The sequence below is a fragment of the Aulostomus chinensis genome, chromosome 11 (genome assembly GCF_037954235.1).
Source record: "Aulostomus chinensis isolate RoL2024-O1b breed Wild chromosome 11, RoL_Achi_v1.0, whole genome shotgun sequence".
Classification (NCBI taxonomy): Eukaryota; Metazoa; Chordata; class Actinopteri; order Syngnathiformes; family Aulostomidae; genus Aulostomus; species Aulostomus chinensis.
In genome coordinates this window covers 15,476,972-15,498,599 of record NC_141330.1, presented here as the reverse complement: position 1 = coordinate 15,498,599, position 21,628 = coordinate 15,476,972, and the positions used below count along the sequence as shown (strand labels likewise).

The following is a 21,628-nucleotide window of genomic DNA, read 5'->3' as shown; positions in this document are numbered from 1 at the left end:
AGACATGACCACCACTGTTAACGTTAATCATCAGCAGTTATCTTCAGTTAAATCCTAGTCCATTTAAGTATAAACACATATATTACAATTATACAGTGGCCTGCCATCTTTTTTTCCTCTTTCTCTGTAATTTAGCAGGGAAATAGACTGCAATAGTTACCAGAATTTATCTTAAAAAGTCATGTAGAGGAAACTATATTTCTAATTTGACAGACCTCTGTGACATGCGAGTGAATATTCTATACAAATTTTTTATGCTACGATTAAACCCGTAAGCTGCAGTTGAGGGGGGGATTTACAGAGGCTATACAGTAATAGACTAGTAAAATTTGATACAAGTGTGAAGATATTAAAATCTATGTTACCAAAATTCTCTTCATGAGGAATAACCTGTTCATGTTTCTGTTCCCTGATGTATGTCATTCTCAAAATACACGCGTTCTAGTGAAACAATCCATTTAGGTTTGGGTCAGGATGCTTCAGTTTATTTCAAAATAAGGCTATTTCTACATTTTCTGAAACATCTTCTAGGGGCAGTTAAGAGGTTAAGACTTGGTCTTGGCATTAAGGTTAGAACACAAAATGGGGCTGTTTACCGGGCTTATGTAGACTCCTTGGTGGACATCTCCAAATTGCCCCTCACCTATGCAGCGTCCCAACTCAATGCGATCTCGCTGAATCTCATAGTCCTGTGCTAGATACACAACAAACACAGACATGAACGCGACCAGATTCACACACACACACACACACACACAATACACTCAAGTAGAACCCAAGGTTCAAACATAAACACCAGTACCATACATGTATGTTAGTGAGGATTCACATTGACCAAGCTTGTCAGAGCTTCTTACAATGGACAAAAGGTTTGGTTGTTTATGCATTGAATTTACATCGGATTCTTCCAATTCACCTTATTTGCCGGAGATGGACCACTAGAAAATCATCATACTCCACCAAACACTGTTAAACATTTCATCAACATTACATTACAAAAAGATCAGACATCATTTTTGCAGGGAAACCCAAATGTCCTGCAATAAATGACCTAATTCATCCTGCTGCTCTGGCAAGCTTGGTTTAATAGCAGTCAGCAGAGCTCAAAGTCAACGGCATGCAAGGACAGCGTCAGCAAACCACAGCCGCACATGCCATGTAACACAGACACACAACTGCCCATTAACGTCAGTATGCACACTGGATAAAGTCAGGTTAGGTTGAATATATGAATGTGACTTAACTGGCAAGACAACAAAACTCTGAATGTACATTAACATGCTCCAATGATATTTCACTTTTATTTACTCTGTGAAATTCCTTCTATATTTGTCAAGGAAACCCTGACAGTCTGTGAAATAGTGGCTGTTGAGAGGCGGCTCAGTTTGCTTTGCCTGATATGCATGGCAGTGTCGACCTGACTTTGTCCATATAATCCAGCTACAGTAGGGCTCTGCTATAGATGGAGCTACAGTTTACAGGGTTTGACAGCATTTTGTATTGACTGTTGGGAGATGTCCACGAGTGACTTTTAGAGACAATGACGCAGGACTGGAATCATTCTTGTTGGGGAAATGGGCTGCGGCATGCAGTGATAGAAATGTAGAGTTTGCCATAATTAATGCTTGTGTGCTTTGCTTCTAAATGGCGTCCCATGTAACTTGACCTTACAAGCCTTATGGTTAAACAACAGACTCAGCCTCGCCTGTTTGTTAGTGGTTTGAAATGTTACAGTGTGTGTCTGTGTGTGTATATATATATATGTGTATAGCTATTTCAATCCTTCTTACTGCACTTCCTCATCCTAGACTGTAACAATAAAAAAAGGAACAAGCTCTGAGTGAAGTGCACAGTTAAATAAAATCAGCAATTACCGTTTGCCATAAGTAGTAAATGGATATTAAAAAACAAGGTCAAAGGATTAAATGTTTGTTCCTCCATTTTTTTTAACATTAAAAAACTATATCCAACAACTGGCACGGAACTGAGAGCACATCAAACATCAACTTAGGAGGGGTCAAATCAACGGGTTGCAGGTCCCGAACTCAATTCAGAATTTCTTTTACAGTTGCAAGCAAACATAAAATGAGGATCACAACGACCACGAAATCAAAGTGTCAACACAATACAACCAGAATTATGGTGCGTTCCAATCATTACCTTGATCTAGTCCATAGTACTCTAGGAAAATGGGTTAGTGATAGGAGACAGAATAACTAGCTGTGAGTACAGAGATCCATGACTAAGCTTCTTTAGTATTGGTTCATGTCATTTTTACTTTAACTACTGGAGTGAAACATGCTGGAACGTACATCTCCAATTGCTTAGCTCACTGCTGTTTCATAAAAGAGATCCTTGAATCCTAGAGTTTACCAGCTAAATGCTTCCTCCTGTGGCATATTTTACCATTTCGGCAGAACTACTGTAGGAAACCTCTCACTGAACCAGTTCCAAACAAATCTCAATCGTAACGCGTACACAGTTGTCTGCTTCTTATTGGTATTTTAGAATTAGTGTTGTCATGTTAAACCACGTTACGTTTTAAAAAAAGCTTTAAAAAGAATTCAGTGGTCCAGTAACATCTACTGTTCATTTCTAGTTTTTCCCATCCAAGTTAAAGATTATGTCGCCCATCACGACTGACTAGACACTGTGTGGGGACTATTGACAGTCCTGGTGAGCAGCAACAGTTGGCCCCTTTAAATCTTTAGCTTTTTCTTATCTTTAAAGGTGAAACCGCAATGGGATACTTGATAGTAAACAGAATAACCCTCTTCTACAGAGATAATTACACATTGTCAACTTGAAGACTCAAATAAACTGAGAGATTTCAAAAATGTGACAAACATTTCATTTTGTAATGTGTCGGATCAGTTAGAGGAAGACATGTTGAATCTTGTGACAACTCACTAAACCAAATTTAGATTTCAGGTCTATTAATACACAGATAGTACAAGTTGGTTCCCCTTCTCAAATATATACTACAGTACATGTGACTACGGAGGTTTTACATTCATTCAAACCTCAGTCCAGTAATCCTCCAAGAATAATTCTAAACTGTAATAAAAATAGAGTTTTAATTATCTCTGATATATAATCACATCCGACTGTTTAGTGGAGAGTGTGGTGAAATAATAAAAAATGAGCTTAACTACATGATGTCAAGATACTTAACACTCTGTAATATTATAATAATTGTATAATAACAATCCAAATAAGAATTGACCATCTTGATAATATTTTAGACCAGGACACATAAAAGGAAACGGAAGTGTTCCAGTAAAACATCTACTTAATCTCATTTCAAACCAACTGATGCAAGCACAAAAACCCACACAAGAACGACAACAACAACAACAACAACAAAAAATCATCTATTACCACAAACAAATTTATGGCTCCTGTAGTCTTACATGCACGCTCTAGGCGACATGATCACAAACCGATAGTCCAATGACATTTACTGATCGGCAGATGCCTGGCTGTTCGGCTTTGTCATATAAAAACTTGTTGCAACGGTTAAGGTGCATCTACTTACTTGAAGGCATTGTATAGGTGTCCTCCTCATCTATGATCTCAGCGTAGTCGTCTGTTTCTGTAGTACCACAAGGAGCAAAAAAGGACAGATCAGACAGAAGCTAGCACCTCGTACAACAAGCATTCAAATAACAACATCATCCTGTGTATTCCTCACTGTAAAATGGCAACTGCAAATAGATACCACATCAGTACATGCAAGTTTGTGAACACACCATCATTGAACAGAAGTACCTTTCCGAAAGACCGTCACCATACCCGACTCCAAACACGTGCAACAATTACAGTAAATGTTTAATCTGCTACTGAAGAACTTTAAGTGATGAATGAGGGAGGCAGATGGGTGAGGAGAGTAAGAGACACCCGCACAGAGAGGAAACTAAGGGGCAGGACGGAAAGGTTTGTTCTTTCCAGAGTTGAAGGAAAACAGATTGAGTCATTGGATGAGGCTGCATCAGTTACAGGCAAATACAGAGAGAGAGAGAGAGAAAGAGAGAGAGAGAGAGCGCGATACTAGACCTAGTAGAATATATAAAGCAGCAATTCTGCTGTGTTATGGTTGATAGAAAGAATGTTGTTTACCATCGCCACTAGTGTGACCTGCAGAAGCCACAGGCACCATGAGACACAAACAGAAGGAAAAGAGAGAGAGAGGGAGGTTAGTGTCACTGTTAACAGCAATGAAAGCCTATTTAGAACCTCTGTTCAAGGTAATGTTCATTTCATTCATGGGTTAGTCAGCGGTCAAGAGACAGTCATAGTAGAGACAGAGTGACAGTGACTAAAACTCTCCATGCGGACATCTGGCGAGACAAGGACTTGTCACTGCAAACACAGATGAGGCTTTATAGAGGAAATGGGGTGAACACACACATCTATGAACCCTTTATCTGGTACTTAGCAGCCACTGGCGTTCATGACATTTAGACCAGCAGGCAGAAAGAGACAGAGACCAACAGGAGACGGGGGAGAGGGCAAGATCGGGTTTTGTACCTGACACGCAGACTGCTCGGGTTCGTACCCCGTCCATCCGTTTCTCCATCCGCCTCTCGTGATTTGAAACTCTGCATCAGAGGGGAGAAAGTTACTTTTGGCTCATATTTAAATTAACAATTTATCACTGAAAATTAAATCTGAGCTGCAGCTATGGAGACTTAAGTGCAACCAAAAGAATGCAGGCTGCTCCAACATTCTGTCATGTTGTTAAGTGTAACATGATGAAAGGAGACTTTTAATTTCAAGACCTGTCTCAAATTGAAATTGAAATCTAAACATGACACCATTGAAAACAATAAACAACAGTGATAAATGAGAGAAAATGTGATGGTTTCCTCATACTTGGGAAGACTAAACTTATAATTTTCATTCATTCTACCTCATAAAGAAGTGCTGACTTACTTTGGGATGGACGGTAGCGCTCTGTCCCCTTCTGCAAGACAAAATGAAGACATGAATTTGAGGTGAGAGTTAAAACATCCCTTTCACTATGTCTCTGCAGCCATGGTTATTTTTAGAAAAGACTGCCAACATAGGACGGTTAATCAAAGTGACATGTCTCACCAGTCAACATCAGGCTCAACTGTTTGGCTGACAGCCATTTCACTACATGGTAAAAATGGTTGCTTCTGGTTTCTGTTACCATCAGAATAACCCAGAAACTATCACAGTTATCATTTAGTGTCACGTAAGTGGAGCAGTGAAAAACTAAAACGCATCCATGTGTTAATTTGTCATACCTTTGTGGACTCTGACGATGAAGGAATGAGTAGCTGAGGAGACGAGCCGACAGTAGCCATCAATCAAGTCCGCCATGTTTTCTGCCGTAGTCAGGGATGCTGTGGTGACTGTAAGAGGCTGCGCACACACAGAAGGATTAGTGTAAGAGAGGGACAAAGGGACGCCTCACTTGGATACAATGAAAGCTCTATTAGGGGTAACATCTTTGACGAGAACGCACACACACACACACGGATACTCGAGCACTGATGCCAACATGCTTTTCCACTCATATGTCCTGCTGCAAACACACGCCCACTCCTGACAGACACACTCACGCTGACACTCAAGTGCAGATGGTGACTCCTCTTCCTCCAGTGTGCTGTGACCCTGTTTGCCTACATCTTTTTTGCTCTGCTGATTCTGCAGTGCTTGAACTTAAAATGTAATATTTTATAAGCAAAGCCTTTTTTATGTTTCATACAGTTTCCCTGGAAACAAAAAGGTTGCTGGTTCCTACAAAGTGTTCAAGTAGCCTTCAGATCAACAGGTCGCCACCTAGCATGGAAGCCTCTTTCATCAGTGAGCATAAATGTGTGTATGTCCATCCTGCTTATGATGTTGCTTTAAACTGTATGAGGTCCGTTCCTTCCTTTTGTGTTCGTCAGGTAAATTAAATAGGTCACTGCAGGTTAGTTAATTCCCTGTGTATGTGAGGACAGTCTATCCATCCATCCACTTTCTACCACTTATCCTGTTAAGGGTCGCAGGGGGGCTGGAGCCTATCCCAGCAGCCCAGGCGAGAGGCGGGGTTCACCCTGGACAGGTCATAGCTAAAAATAAACTAAAATGTCATAACTAACACACCAAAATACTTCACATCATGCCTCCATACACAATGAATCTGATATACATGTTTTTTGGGTGACGAAATATATTCTGAATTACAGTTTTTATTGTAGTCCGCTTGTGTGTGTGTGTGTGTGTGTGTGTGTCTGTGTGTGTGTGTGTGAGAGAGAGAGCGCATGTTTTCTCACCTCTGGAGCTCCTGCTACATTGAGCTGCAGCATGCCTTTCCTGTCCTTCTCTTCTAAAGCTGAGTATTGGATGGACTGAACCTGGTTAAAGTTAGCTAAGTGTGTAGGCTGCAGGGACAAAGATGAATAAACAAATAAATACCATTTCTATGCTAAAAATAGAATATTGCAATGTTGTTGCACGTCAGGCAGGAGAGCATATGGCTGCAACATGATCATATATGTTTCATTTTTTTCTTGCCCATCTACTTTTTGTACCAGTTTGTTTTACAGATTTTTATTTCATATTATATTAACTTAACTAGTTTATTTACTACATCAATAAACACATCACCTAGACATGAAAGTGCTGTAATTGTGAACACAGGCTCCTTTATCATTCATTTGGATTTTTACAGCAGATACAGTCTGTTTTATAATAGACTTGAGCCCATTTATTTTAACTCAAACATGTGAGGTGACTTTAGATGAAACAACCGTAGAGGTGAGACACACCAGTAGAGGGCGTTACCACTGTGGCCTTCCAATCACATCACCCACTAAGCATACACTAGTGATGAAAGTCATCTTCAGATTAAAAACACACACATTCACTGAAAATTGAGTGTGTTGCTGTTTTTGCTTTTGTAAGGTGTGTTTTTGAATACTCACCGTTGAGCCCTTATCTGTGAGGTAGCTGATTCCTTCCTCTGGTCCGATAGCCAACTCTACTGATATTACCCAGCTAGACTATGAAAGCAGAAGACAGTGAGACAAGATGTCCTTATATTAAATAATATCAAATTTTGCTTGACACAGGAGAAATGAGGGGTTTATTTTAGGTCATTTCTTCCAAATGTAATAAAGTTTTTCCCATTTAATGAAAGAAATCAAGCGAAATTGCTGGAAGAAGAGGTTACAAGCAGAGATCTCTAAGTATATTTTTGAAGGTCCAATCAGTTATGCCACATCAAAGCATCTGAAGACAAACCAGGACATCTGCAAATACAAATGGTCCTGAGTGTTAATGGGCTTCACCAGAGCTGTTTTGAGTCCAAACATGATACTGAGAAATCTTACAATTTCTTCTACCAGTGACTTGATAAGAATTTTCAACTAGGAAACTGCATGAACGACCTCACAGGTCACCTCAACAAGCAACATCTGTCTCTCCGAACCGAGCTCTGCCTTACCCCTAAAGCGCATTTGAAGCACTCCTTGTCGAAACAGTAGATGGGAGAGAGAATCTCAAAAAACTTGAGGATGCTCTGCTCGTCATTGAGGTTTGCAAACTGCTTAAAAGTCTGCTGGATTTGCTTTCGAAGGGTCTTGGCCTGGTTAAGGGTGAGGAGAGGGAGAAAGTGCATTAGCATGGAGAAAGTACACACACAACAGACAGCTGAGGAAGCTACTGTGAGTGACAACAACAAGTTCAACTTAATTCCAAACAGAGATAATCAGACATGCAGCCAATATCCATGATGTTAAGATGGATTTCTGCCAGTTGGGTTTCAGCGAGCTACAGGGCCAAACTGTTCTTACATGCCATTTTTACTTTTACAGTAACAGGTAATGGAAATAAAAAGGGAGACCCCAGTAATGAAATCAACACTGATTTACTATATTTACTCACCTTGAGAGAGTCCAACAGGCTTTTGGGGAAGAACCTTCTCAAACCAACATCTTTCCTAAACACAACAGTCAAAAAATGTATGTCAAAAATAGTTGCATATTTTCCACTCACAGAGTTTTAATAAATTAAAAAAATCAACTTTACTCTAAAAGTTCGTAGTTAGATTTCTTATCGAGGGCATTGCCTGGCATCTCTCTGAAGAACCGCCTGTGTAATTAACAGAGGAAGAGAATTAATGAGTAATTTTCTATGTTAAAATATTCTGGAGAACTTCTCAGGTAAGCAAATGAATTCCTAGGATTGTAACTGTGCCACATCAACTCACACAAAATCTGGGGTTTTCACTTACCTTATTTCCAAACAGCCGAGTTTTAAAGCAACATCCTGATCCACCTGATCAGCTATATGCTGCATGTAGTCACTCTTTACCTGGTGACACAAAATATAGGAGCACAGCTTAGTCACAACCATCCTTCTGTATGTATAAAATACTTCCAGATAATACTGTCCAATCCAAAAAATATGGAGTAATTGATTGCATAAATACTTAGGAGCTGCGAGAACGTAGTGGGTCAACTACTTTCTGGTTAAACCAGGACATTGAAGGAAATCTAGTATGTGGCTCGCAAGAAAGGAATGTTTCTGGATCTATTCATCCTTATTCAGTGTTGTCTCACCTGGTGATAGAGGTAGTTGAGCGAGGGCTTGTCTTCAGAGAAGTGACTGAGGTAGCCTTTAGGAAGGTACCGCATCCGCAACTCATACCTGTTATTGTCAAAGAGACGGAACAATTAGCTGAGATACTACCCTCACACGGGTGGCACGGTGGTAAACACATAGCACAAAGGTTCCGGGTTCCGGGCACGGGATCTTTCTGTGTGAGCCTGCATGTTCTCCCTGTTCCTGTGTGGGTTCTCTCTGGTACTCCAGCTTCCTCCCACAGTCCAAAGACATCAAGAGAGGACGAGGCTGATTGATACTCTAAATTGACCGTAGGTGTGACTGTGAGTGTGAATAGTTGTCTGTCTCTATGTGTTGGTCCTGTGATGGACTGGAGACCTGTCCAGGGTGAACCCTGCCTCTCGCCCGTAAGCCGCTGGGATAGACTCCAGCCCCCCCTGCAACCCTTAACAGGGATAAGCGGAAGAAAATGGATGGATGGATGGACTGTCCACACACATATAGTGAACTAACTCACATGTTATGGGTCATGTTATAGGTCATGGACAGACCTATTTAATTTACCTGACAGATACAAAAGGAAGGAACAGACCTCATACACTTTAAAGCAACATCATAATCAGGAAAATGGCTGCTCTTTCATTCCCATTTGTACCAGGAAATTTAGCATTTTTTGCTACCTCTTGAAGATAAGTCTCTACTGTTACATGTACAGGACAATGTACAAAATTTGTCCTCTGCATTTAACCCCTCTTATCCAGAGCAGAGAGGGCTAGCATGCAGCGCTCAGGGACCAACTCAAGATTGTCTGCCACCACGCCTGTCAGGAGGAATAAACCTAATGCACATATCTTTGATGGTTGAGCACCCACAGGAGCCCTCGGAGAAAACATGCTAGCTCCACAAAGAAAGGACCAGGGATAGCTGCGACTTGACCCTGGACCTTCTTGTTGTGAGGCAACAGTGCTAAACACTGAGCTGCCTCTCTAATAACTTGCTGCTCCCTTTTGATTGTAGCCCCACTGCTTAATCAAGTGCATGAATGGTCAATTAGGCAGGGTGGCTGTTGAGCCACTATCTACATTGACATCACTAAAAATGTCAATCTTATAATACCATAAAACATAATGAGATTCCCTCTGTTACATTTGCCACTTTGCTGAGCTGCAGATGTACCCAGATGGTCCATCATCATTTATAGAGACAATATTTTATGACTGACATATTGAAATGTCTCCATTGAAAGGAAATGGGTCAAGAGGAGAGCAGTGAGCTGCTGTGATGCTACGGGATCTACTGACAGATAACAACAGTAATATAGGCTAAAAACAAAATGAATAAAAGATCCTTGTTCTATAATGAATGAAGTAAAAAGAAAGGATGAGAGAAGAGAGTTGGAAAGAAAATGCAGATATGAGAGAAAGAGGGATGCAGAGAAAGATCAAAGTAAAAAAAAAAAAAGCAACTGCCACCACATGAGACAGAAGGAGAGAAAGCAAGCGAGGGAGTGAAAGCAAGCGAGTCAGTCCATCCCCTGGGCTACTGCTGCTGTTCTAACAATAGCTCGGCAGCGGCAGAAGCTCCTGTGGGCACACAACTCTGCTGCCCTTCGAGGCAGCGCTCTTCTGCTACATGTTAGCAGCATGAGCAACTTGTTCATGTTGAATTCATTTCAGCTTTAGGGTCAGTGGGTGCAAAACAACAGACTCCAGTGAGGAAAGAATGAAATGGATTACTGTCAAATAACAAGTGGCATACTTGCTGGTCCCCTTTGTCATCGTGCTTATAGAAAATATAGGAAAAGAGAACAAAGGGGGGTTTGTGTAGGAGAAAAAGGCGGCACGGTGGTGCAGTGGTTAGCACTGCACCACACAGCAAGAATGTTCTGGGTTCAAGTCCTGGCTCTTTCTGTGTGGAGCATGTTCTCCCTGTGCCTGCGTGGGTTCTCTCCAGGTACTCCAGGTACTCCAGCTTCCTCCCACAGTCCAAAGACATCAAGAGGGGACGAGGCTGATTGATACTCTAAATTGACTGTAGGTGTGGCTGTGAGTGTGAATGGTTGTCTGTCTATGTGTTGGCCCTGTGATGGACTAGCAACCCGTCCAGGTTGAACCCTGCCTCTCACCAGTAAGCTGATGGGATAGGCTCCAGCCCCCCCACGACCCTTAACAGGATAAGTGGAAGAAAATGGATGGATGGATGGATGGATGGATGGATCAAAGAGAAGACAGAAAGCAACAAACAGAATTGTGTTGTATAATACCTCCACTCCTCCTGGGGGTGCTGTTTCTCATATTTCTCCTTGACATGAGATACACCCAAGTCAGGATGTAACCAATGTCGTGCATCTGAGTGTAGATGGGTTAAACGAAGGCCGAGAGAAGACACACAGCGCAGTTTGTGGATCTCTGCTATCTTCTGAATAACACCCTGAAGAAACAAGCAGGAATAAAGGAGGTGAGCAAGGGACAGAGGGTAGAGGCAGAGAATATGTAAAAGTTCAGTCTTACCCTGACATCTGTAGCATCACCGTGTCTGATATTACTAGCCCAGGTGCATGGTTCACTGTTTGTCTCAAAGTAGTGGAAGATTTTCAGGACCCGGTCCATGGAGCCCGGAGGTCGCTCGAGACCTCCAGCAGAGCTAGTACCCACACCAGTACCCCCAGACATCCCAGACCTGGATTTAACCCCACAACCACCCGCTGCGGAGTGATTGAGGTTTGATTCCAAGTAGGAAGACGACGCCATGCCTGACTCAGATGTTCGTGCTGGGGCTAACTGGCCGTCATATTCTGAGGACAGAGGAACAAACGCAAAAGAAAAAGGTCAAACCTTGTTTATCGGTGCTCTACAACTGCAACATCTTCACTTGGAATTCTTTAAGATTTTGTTCAACACAGCTGAGAAGAAATGCTGTTAAGGTGAGTAAATTTTTTTTATATATAGTTATAAAGATGTGACAATACAGAAACTTTCAGATGGCTTTAGTGAGCAGTGCAAACCCTGAAACCAGAAAAGTCACCCTGATTTAACCACTCACTGCCTGCTGTATTATCTTACAGGGAGCAATGCAGAACCCCAAAACATTCACCAGGTCTTGTCTCTAAAACAAGTACATAGGTAAAGTAATGGATGTGGATGCATAGCAGCCTGACTCACTCTGTTAGCTGTTCCAGAACTAAAAGCTTCAGAGTTGGATAAATTACTTTTAATACCAAAGCACTGGCATTCCTGTACTGTTGAATAGAAGTGGGAACCCCCAAAACAATACTTCATGATACTCTGACCATAACATAGTACTGCAATAAAGTGATTCTGTGACAATCAATAAGTGGCAAGATAAAGTGGATACAAAGTAATTTAGACCTATACGGTGACAAGTGATAAAGAATCTGTTTTAAACAGCTATTCAAATAAAAATCTAGATATTTTTGTGGTTATTGTATCAATATCTTACAGTACTGATAGTTCTACTTTCCACTGGAATAGATGGACAGCAGCTAATGCGCTGTGATGCACCATGATGTTAAAGCTGAACATTTTTTATATATATTTTTTTTTTAAATCGGAAAATGATCGTATCAAAGATGATGAAACAAATTCATTAATATGAGACACAATAAGTTGCAATGAGAGTTATGTGTAGCGTGTGTTGTGCAAGTGGGTGGAGGCTGTGTGGTGTAATGACAGGTAAAGTGTATTTAAGAAAAAAAACATGAGTGGGCCTGAAGTGCTGACTGCACACACACTTACACAAATATATCAAAAGGCTGGTGTGTGAGCATCAATTAAGCTACCAGTTGGTCAAATGAGTCACTGTCAACCAGTAAAACCCAGACACAAGGTCCTTTTACAGGAACCTAAGGGACTCTCAGTTCTACAGAAATCAGGTGATTTTCGGTGAGTGGACTCTAAGCTGCTGGGAAACGCTGTGGTCTGACTGGGACACAGAGGATGCGTTCAGCAGGTAAAACCCCCACTGGGTCTTTCGAAAGCACACTTCCTCCACTCAAAACAAGGTGCTCCTTTAAATCTGCCTGGACACCCTGAAGTCTGCAGTGAGGCCGACTGTTTGTAGCTTGTCCCGATGTTGAGTGACCTTTGAAAACCCCTTACACTGTGGTAGAAGTGGAAGAAGAAATGACTCTTAACACCTAATAGCACCTGAGTGTGAATTCATGTATGAGGCTGCTTTTAGAAGAACTTTCAGCCCTAAACAGAGGCTGATGAGGTTACGGTGCCCAACTGAAGAACCTGCCAGCCAATCTCAGCACTGCACTTACTGTATGTTTTTTGGGGGGAAAAAATGATTTTGAGTGAAACAAAGAAAAATATTTCGCTTCCAATGAATATCTTTCTCTAGTATTAAAAAGTATTTGTACGATATATCCGGGATTATTGCAACAACAAAAAAAGGTGTGTTCATGCACATAAATATATACACATGTACAGTATATGTTTGGAACAGGCATTGGAAATGAACAGTTAAAAATGCTGTGGTGCCCACATTCTTAATAGTTGGGAACATTTGTCTGTGTAGCTGTCCTTATCAAATAAACATGAAACATCCTTTCCCCATCGTATACATTTTTTTGAACATATACATTAAGAACCTACTAGAGGTGGGTTAAAAATGTCTATATACCGATATTTTATCGATGTTCATTTGTAGGAAAGATTATCGATACATAAATCCCAGTATCGATCTTTTAAAATGCATTACATTTTACCCGTTTATTTTTTTGTTTTTGTTTGCCCCTTTAGTCTGGCGTGATTTAGTGTGTAGTGCAACGTTATTGCAGTCACATTATCAGATCTTGCGAGATCCAGGCCATGTGCCTCCAATCAGAGAACAACAAGATGGCGGAAGCGCAACTTTAATCTCCGGCAAATTTAAGAGCTGATGTCTGGCAGCACTTCGGCTTTAAGAAGCGAGAAAACCGCGCCCAACTTGACAAAAATAATGTTGTGCGCAAAATGTGCAAAGTAGAAGTTAAGTACAATGGAAATACTACTAATCTCTGGAGCCATGTGACGAGGCATCACCCAGAGTACACTCAGCAACCAGGAAACTACAAGTCACTGCAACAACCCTCACTGGAGAAAGCATTTGGGATGAAGTTTCCATCCACACCTCCATGTGCAGAGAACATCACTTTGGCTCTGGCAATTTTTATCTGCAAGGATCTCAGACCATCCTGTGTGGTAGAAAATGTAGGCTTCAGATACCTCATCCAGACACTGGAACCACAGTATGTGCTACTGACACGGAAACAACTGAGTCAAGTCACAATCTCAAAGATGTACAGAGATGTTAAAAACAACGTCGCAACTGCAATGAAATCGGCAGAGAGAGTTGCCATCACTTGCGACAGCTGGACAAGCAGAGCTACGGATTCCTACTTGACCATCACCTCTCATTACACTGACAGTTACTGGTCCCTCATGTCCCACATTTTACAAATGCAGGCGATTGAAGCTCGCCACACCGCGAGTCATCTTGCTGAGCTGCTGATGGTTTGTGGAAGTCTAAGTTGCCCTTTTGTTTTGAATGACAGTCGGTCATATATTGAAAGAAAGTGCATGATGTTGTATAACTATTGTTTAACGGTCAGTTCTCAATGTAAATATTAATATTTAATTATGCAGCACGTTAGAGGGTTACTTTTACAATTGAATTTACAGCGTAAGTCCTTTGAGAATCTCTTCCATTATCAAAGCAAAGTTGGTATTGTAACTAAAATATTGTATCGTATATTGTATTGAATCGTATCGGAAATCGTATCGACTTGGGACCTAGTGTATCGAAATCGTATCGTATCGGGAGGTCAGTGGTGATACCCAGCTCTGGAACCTACATCAATAAATGAAATTTGACTTCTTTTACTTTACAATATTGATATTATCTATCTAAATTTGCTTCTTCATCCCCCACCTCATCCCCACCCTGGGTTCATTCTCACACATCTGACCCTTGTGTGGACAAGCTCTGCTGTTTCCTGCTTCATACATGGACTTCCTGGCCCATCAGACCTTGTCAGAGCCATCGTCACTGCAGTGAGTTTCAGGTGACTGAGAATACTAGCCATCATGTAAAATTAATCTGGAGAGAATAATTTTACAGTTCATTTCTGCAAATGTGAACATAATCCATCACAAACTACATTTTTTTTGCAACCCCTTTCTGAAAATGATCTGCATCATCATCATCCCTTGAATTATTCAACGGAGGATATGATTATTTTGACTGGAGGACTATTCAAATCCTCAGAGAGCATAGACAATGAGTCCAACTGACAGAATGCCAGTGGTCTGTTGGTCAGGCTCCTAAACAGCTTGTAGCATGGCAGGAAAATCATTACAGTTCATGTCACATCCAAACATTCAGCACTTTCACTTTTCTGTACCGTGTTCAGGTCACGGTCTAATCACTTCATGCTGAGAAAAACTGAAGGAAGAAAAAGAGACCGATCCGTGGAAAGTTGGTTCAGCATTTCTAACAGCATGACCTACAGTTGCCTCTTTGAAGACGGCAAGTGAAATACGTGTGTGTTGGATTAAGAGTGTGTGTGTGTGTGTGTGTGTGTGTGCGTGTGCATGCGCATACAAGGACTGCAACAGAAGTGCAAAGGAGGACAAGCTGAGTCAGCACTATGGCAAGAACTTTCATTGTCAATATTAAGTATTACATGCTGTTTCTAGGCTTTTTTTCTGCAGTAGACATTTTGACTTGTCATAATAGGAAAAGCACATGTGTTACTAATAAGATTAATAGTGGGTCTGTCAATCCAAATATAGGCACGCCAATACCAGCAGTTTTAAATGTAGTTATAATTATGAGCTAGCAGGGGCCTCGCATTCCTCCCCAAATTATGTGCATTTATGTTACTATTTTGCATTCTTCAATTATAGTTATCATTGGAAGGATAAGGTTTGTCAAAAATATGCAAGCATTTCTATCAATACATATTTTGTAAGTTTTCATTCCATGTTGAGTCATACATACAGTCACTACCAGCTGTGCCAATAATATAAAACTAATTTAGGGCGTTTCCACTGGCTCACTTCAGCTCGGGTTGGCTCAGTACGGGTGCGTTTCCACTAGCACTGGGTACCACGTCAGCATGGGTGGGCTCAACGACCGAGAGTTCCCCAGCGTAACACATATGCAACACAACAACGGACAACATGGAGGCAGCGTGATGCCTGTTGCTCAGTCAGTGGTTTTTGCTTAAACTACAAGTAAGGGATGACAGACAGGCAAGGCTTCAAGTGGCAAAACAGAACACCCAAGAAAAAGTATAAAAGACTTTACTAAGCGATCGATGAGTATTCCACCGAGGCTAAAGTAGACGATGTAAGCGGGTAAGTTACCCAATCAGCGCTCTGCGATGTGTTTGTCACATTTTAGTCCCCGTTCGGCTCGCTTGGAACCCCAGTGGAGCAGGGACCAAAATGGAATCGGTTAGTACCGTGTTGGGACCAGTGAAAACGGGGCCAAACTGACCCGGCCTGACCCAAGCCAAAGTTGGCCAGTGGAAATGAGCCCTTATATATCAACTTCCTGTTTCTCAAATAGGTGTGATTAATTACCAATCTCCCCTCCTCATTTTGAAATAATGTGAATGCAATGTGGTGAAATGAATTTCAACATATGGTTTGATGTATAATTACATTCATCTTCTTTTTATTTAGTTGGAAACAGTCTCTAGTGCTGCAGGGAAGCCAGATAGACAGTTGAGAACCAAGACGGAGAGAAATGTTGCAGAATACTGTGACAGTGTGCAGCCAGTCGTCTCAAGAATACAATTATACTGCTTGACTGTTCAAAAGACATGTGCCTTGTGGAAAGTGGGTCAAACATTTACTTGGGTGACTTTAGGTTAAAAGGAACCTTTGCAATCTGGGCTCAACATCACTTCCCTCATTAGAGTGAATAGACTGGACCTGCAGCTAGTCTCCTATGTGGGTGGAGCAGTGGAGAAAACCATGTGACACAGATATAGGAAAGTACTACTTCAGTGCAAGGATATAACTAATGGGATATCTTTCCTGTCATTTAGCAATCAATGGCAAATACCGTAAATTTGAAGAAATGATGATACCGCAGCTGAATTCAGGTTTTGAGGAACAGCAGACCACAGTGGTTTATTGTGGTAGCTAACGCTGATCAATTTGCAAGCCTTCATGGAACATTTTGTCTTGAAAGTGGTGATACAGTTACACTAACTTGTCTACGTTTACGTCCAATGAGGGGCTCATTAAAAATGTATTGGGGACATTATTGACTGCAACTGGTTTTAAATAGAAGGATTTGCACCACAGGAGCTGAAGAGTCAAACCAATCTGCCTCTGCTCACTGAAAGCTAGGATCTTGGACAGACATATACACTGAGACATAACACAAAGCTTAAAATAATCACACATGTAACCCCAACCTAAATACTTCATGCAGCTGAATGAAATCCTATTAGAGAAGGAGGCATTCCTGCATCAGTCTTGGTACATGTAGAAATACTGTATCACTAGCCAGTGGAGTCAATGTTGACTTGTTACTCAGCAGAATTTATCGCCACAGACAACTTTCCAATACAAACTCTTTCTTTCGCTGAATGATTGTGTTGCTCACAACCAATATTGATCATTGTGGATGTTTACATTTGTTTTAAAGGAACACGCAAATACATAGAGGAATAGACTTATTGTCCATCCTCCCCAGAGCCAGAAAATATGATAGATACCATTATTACCTCTCTAAGACTGTCAGATGCTAGCTGACTGTTAGCTAGCTTAGCGCAATGAATGCTAGTGATAGACTGTGAAGCAAACCTCTTTCAAAAGTCACCAAATACATTTTTTCTCCAAAATGACTTCTGCCTGTGAGATTGAGGCTTTGTAAGAGGATGAGGAGGATTACCTCCTAACAAATCAAGATCCTGAACCTGATCTATTTGCACCAGAATACACTGAGGAGGCTTGAGGAGCTGAGCAGGGAGGATGGAGGTGTGCTACACAGCCCACCAACTACTGATCACTGTGCTGAGCAAACTAACAACGGTCAGACTCTGCAGGTCTCTGCTCCCTACTAACCACACACAAGAGAGGAGGGTATCAATCTTGCTGTCTGGCTCTGGGGAGGATGGCTCGTAGTATAGTTCCCCAAATTTTGCCTTGTTCTTTTAAAACTGGTATAATGTACAGCATAGGTAGAAGAAATAATGCAATGAATTACTCCTCACTCGCTGGACTAATTTTACAACTCAACACAATGGCACCAAATCCCCACACACATGACCTCACATTCACTGAGAAGAAGAGAGCAATCAAATCAACTAGGCGATGCAGGAGCAGGAGGGGAGCAGGCGGCTGCCAGTCCCACTGCCCCCTCTCTCTGGGGTGCCACTGAGCGAAAATAAGCCTGCAAAACCACAGAAGGTTGGAGTTCAGCTCCGTCCCACAGCAGCAGCAGCAGCAGGATGCTTGTCTAACTGCTATCTGGGTTACTGGCACAATCCTGGGGGAGACTGTGCCTCGCCATCTTTTTACCATCCTTTTCCCTTCTCTTTAGGTGCTCATTCCTCACATTTATCCTTCTTTTCATACGCTTCTTTCCAAAGCCTGAATCTTTTCTTCACTCATCATATGTCATCTTCCCCCCTTCTTACTTACCCCCTGGCTAATCCCCTCCTGTCACTCACAGTCCTTTTAGTTCCTTCCTTTACATCTACATTTGATCCTCCTGTCCTATTGAACCACCTCTCTTCCTTCCTCCCTCTCATCTTTCTCTCATCCTCAAGCAATTTCCTCTACCCCCTCCTCTCCTCTCTTTCTCTGTCTCTCTCTCTGCTGTCTTCTGCCAAGGATGCGCTTTATCTCTGTCCAGCTAGGGGACACAGAAGAAAAAGCTGCGGTCTAAACAGTGGTTGTATATTCACTGGGTAAAGAGGATTCAGAACCAAGTGTGTATGCTCAACTCTTCTAAGTCGTTCCATTGACAGCAGAGATAAGAGCAACTTTACAACCAACATCTCCACACACACACACACACACACACACACACACACACACACACTTGCACAACTAAACCTGGAAAATGATAAAAATTCAAGCTTTAAAACGGCCATTCAGTTGATCCTACAAACTAAAACTCAGAGTAGAGCTGATATGACAATTTGATTCATCAATCAGTCAACCAGCAGTGCTACACTGTGACTATTAAAAACATTGGTGTTTACAACTCTGCCTCATCTGTAAAACATTCTCATAAAGCTACATATGTGGCTGGAATATGATGTTGTTAATCAACACCTCTCAAAGCCTGCACTGATGTCACGCACAGTTGAGTTTCTCCACCTGCCCAAATCAAAAAAAGTCAGATTTAGCAGCGAGTGATAACAAACCCAATGCAAGTTTTTTATATTTGATCATCAATTCGCCTGGAAGGGATTTTGTAAAATAAACCCTCAAATAAAATCACCAACTACATGCTTTGGTTCATCGGACCCTGGTTTGCTTTTTAGTTTATGCATTTTTTTTTTAATTGACATATTACATACTTGGTAAGGGGTGTTGGGCATAGATGCAAGCCCCTTTGCTCCAGCAGAGAGGAATGCAGCCACTGTTTTCCATTTCTGTAGGGGGCGCTGTTCCAGGCCTGACAAAACCAGGACCAAACCAAAATTGTTGAATTCTGAAAACAGCATAAAGCTGACGTCTCCTACGTGGCTAGCAGCTAAAAGTCAAGACCTTTTTCCTTTATGATAATATCAATATGAAGGGACCAAGCAACACTACATATATTAAAAAAAAAAAAATTCTTGTGATAAAATTCATAAAATGAAATGGAAAAAAAGGAATCAATTACTGCCAAGGTTTCTTTTTGGGAAAAAAGTAAGTCCAGCCAAAGAGTCCAACGAGAGGAATATAGCTGGTAGTATAAAAACTCGTAGAAGAGCAAGAATAGCTAGTCTGCTGCTGTCTCTGCACCAGCGACCGTGATAGTCCAAGGAGATGCTGATAGAGATGAATTATGCTGAGATAAAATCAGTTGGTTACATCCACTGGAGAAACCAAAGGGTTTCAAAAAACACTCGAGGACTCAAATTGGTGTCTGTGGTGTTGTTATCCAACGCATTTTTTCTTCTTTTTTTTTTTTAACAAAAGCTCAACTCCTTGAAAAGTCACGAGTGCTTGAGGAAAACAGGGTCTTCAAAATCAACCGGTCCAATACACTTCATGACGTTTAATCCAACAAAGTATCTTCCTCACTGTGGAACCGGATATGTAATGATCATTTCTGTTTCCTTCCCACCTCAAGCACACTGAGGTCACGCCGTCATGACAATGATTTCTCTGTACCCCAGACTGTCTTGCAGTTCAAAAGATCCTCAAAATGGATCAAATTCTGGTCTTCAGTGACGAAATGGTAATCCAAATGAATCAATCGTTGAAGTGAAATTCAAAGACAGCAATGTTCCTGCAGCCATAAAATCTCAAGTCACAGGATAGAGTATTTTCTGACCAACGTTGGCGTTACATGGACAGCTTTTTCTGTCAAAGTACGACTGCATATAATCACATCACAGCAGCATTTTCCACTGAAGGTTTTCTTCAGTAATTCCACTATGTTGTCCAAAGGAGACGGCCGAATGAGGGAGAGAAACAAGAAAAGAGAAACTGGCATCAATGAAGAAAGCGATGGGAATGTAGGGCACAGAGGGACACTGAGAAGTGGAGCATAGTGAGAGAGATGAAAGAATGACGACGAAAGAATCATAAAAGAGGAGATGAAGACGGAATAGATTTGGGTATGAAAAGAGTGAACAAAAACCAGAAAATCTGAATCCGTATGTGAAGAAGAAATAAAGAGAGTGGGATGAAGAAAGAAAGTGGAGAGACTCCAGGGAGAGGCTAAGCTTTACATCCTGCAAAGCTTTCCCACAATGCTCTGAGCCTGCAGGAGTTAACCAGGTCAAAGCAGGTGTGTGATGTCAGAGAAACACAAAGTGATAGATGCATAAAGAAAGACGAGAGGCAAAACAAAGGCAGAAGGAAAAGAGGATGCTGGGATCTGAAGTCAGGCAGAATGGCAGACTAGGAGAGGAAAAATCATGTTGATGAAAAGAAAAAGATGCAGTAAATCCTTCCTCGAGTTAGTCATCAGTGTGTCATTCAGTCTCGCTTCTTTCTTCTGTGGCAGTGGAAGAGCAACTAGATCACAACATCACCCCGGATCTCACTGACACACTGCCGCAGCCAAACACACACACACACACACACACACACACACACACTGTACATCCATCGCAGTATGAAACCAGTGCACCACAGAGACTGTAGAGCTGAGAGTATGTGAGTAAGCCAGAGGAAAGGGCTTTATTTATGCAAAAGCATGAGCATGTGCCTGCGGGTAGGGATGTAGGTGAGTGCATGTATGAGTGGGAGAGATTTACAGGAATATTTGAAGTCAGAAGTGTGTGTGTGTGTGTGTGTGTGTGTGTGTGTAGTATAATCCAAATGTTTATGTTCTGCTGTGTTTTCAGTATAGGCTACTGTGACTATGCTGCAAAAAAGGTGCTCCGTGCGTTAACGAGCAGAGATATGCAGGGTGTGTATGAGTGTGTGTGTGTGTGTGTGTGTGTGTGTAAGCATAGAGAGGACAGGAACTACATATTAAGACTTGCTGCAGTGAAAGGTTAGTTAGCTGATAGGTACGGATATGCTAATAGAGCCACTCTGATAAACAGGTGGTCACATGAACCCTGCACATATACAAGGCTCTTACCAGGATCAGAGATTAGCCCTTGAAAACACACATTCCACTCTTTGCCCCGTCATACAATTTGATTTCCTTCCTTTATCTTCCTTGTCTTTCTGTAGCCCTCTCACATGTCTCTCCAGATCTCTACCCCCCCACCCCATCCTCACAAGAGAGGAGTTTTGATACAGTTTGCATCCACATGTACACATAGGTTTCATGCACAACTGATCAATTTCATTGCCATCATGAAAAGACAAGGTGTTGCCTATCTGTTTTTCCAGGT

The 21,628-nt window shown here is 41.6% G+C and overlaps 1 protein-coding gene across 6 annotated transcripts in view; it reads right to left on the bottom strand.

Moving 5' to 3' along the window:
- Window positions 1–21,628, bottom strand: part of LOC147253593 (focal adhesion kinase 1-like) — a 61,999-nt gene that overhangs the window by 27,396 nt on the left and 12,975 nt on the right. For 2 of the 6 annotated variants that reach the window (XM_086218856.1, XM_086218852.1), the window contains exons 3-18: window positions 11,094–11,377; window positions 10,847–11,013; window positions 8,580–8,667; window positions 8,252–8,331; window positions 8,047–8,109; window positions 7,903–7,957; window positions 7,463–7,603; window positions 6,942–7,019; window positions 6,291–6,398; window positions 5,274–5,391; window positions 4,936–4,966; window positions 4,531–4,601; window positions 4,120–4,137; window positions 3,539–3,595; window positions 2,161–2,181; window positions 597–694 (exon numbers count right to left, since the gene is read on the bottom strand). In XM_086218856.1, coding sequence (XP_086074982.1) covers window positions 597–694; window positions 2,161–2,181; window positions 3,539–3,595; window positions 4,120–4,137; window positions 4,531–4,601; window positions 4,936–4,966; window positions 5,274–5,391; window positions 6,291–6,398; window positions 6,942–7,019; window positions 7,463–7,603; window positions 7,903–7,957; window positions 8,047–8,109; window positions 8,252–8,331; window positions 8,580–8,667; window positions 10,847–11,013; window positions 11,094–11,333 — 1,434 coding nt within the window. In that variant the 5' untranslated portion in view covers window positions 11,334–11,377. Of the gene's footprint in view, window positions 1–596; window positions 695–2,160; window positions 2,182–3,538; window positions 3,596–4,119; window positions 4,138–4,530; window positions 4,602–4,935; window positions 4,967–5,273; window positions 5,392–6,290; window positions 6,399–6,941; window positions 7,020–7,462; window positions 7,604–7,902; window positions 7,958–8,046; window positions 8,110–8,251; window positions 8,332–8,579; window positions 8,668–10,846; window positions 11,014–11,093; window positions 11,378–19,141; window positions 19,230–21,628 lie in introns of those variants that run through there. The other 4 variants (XM_086218857.1, XM_086218853.1, XM_086218854.1 and 1 more) reach the window with 4 other exon arrangements.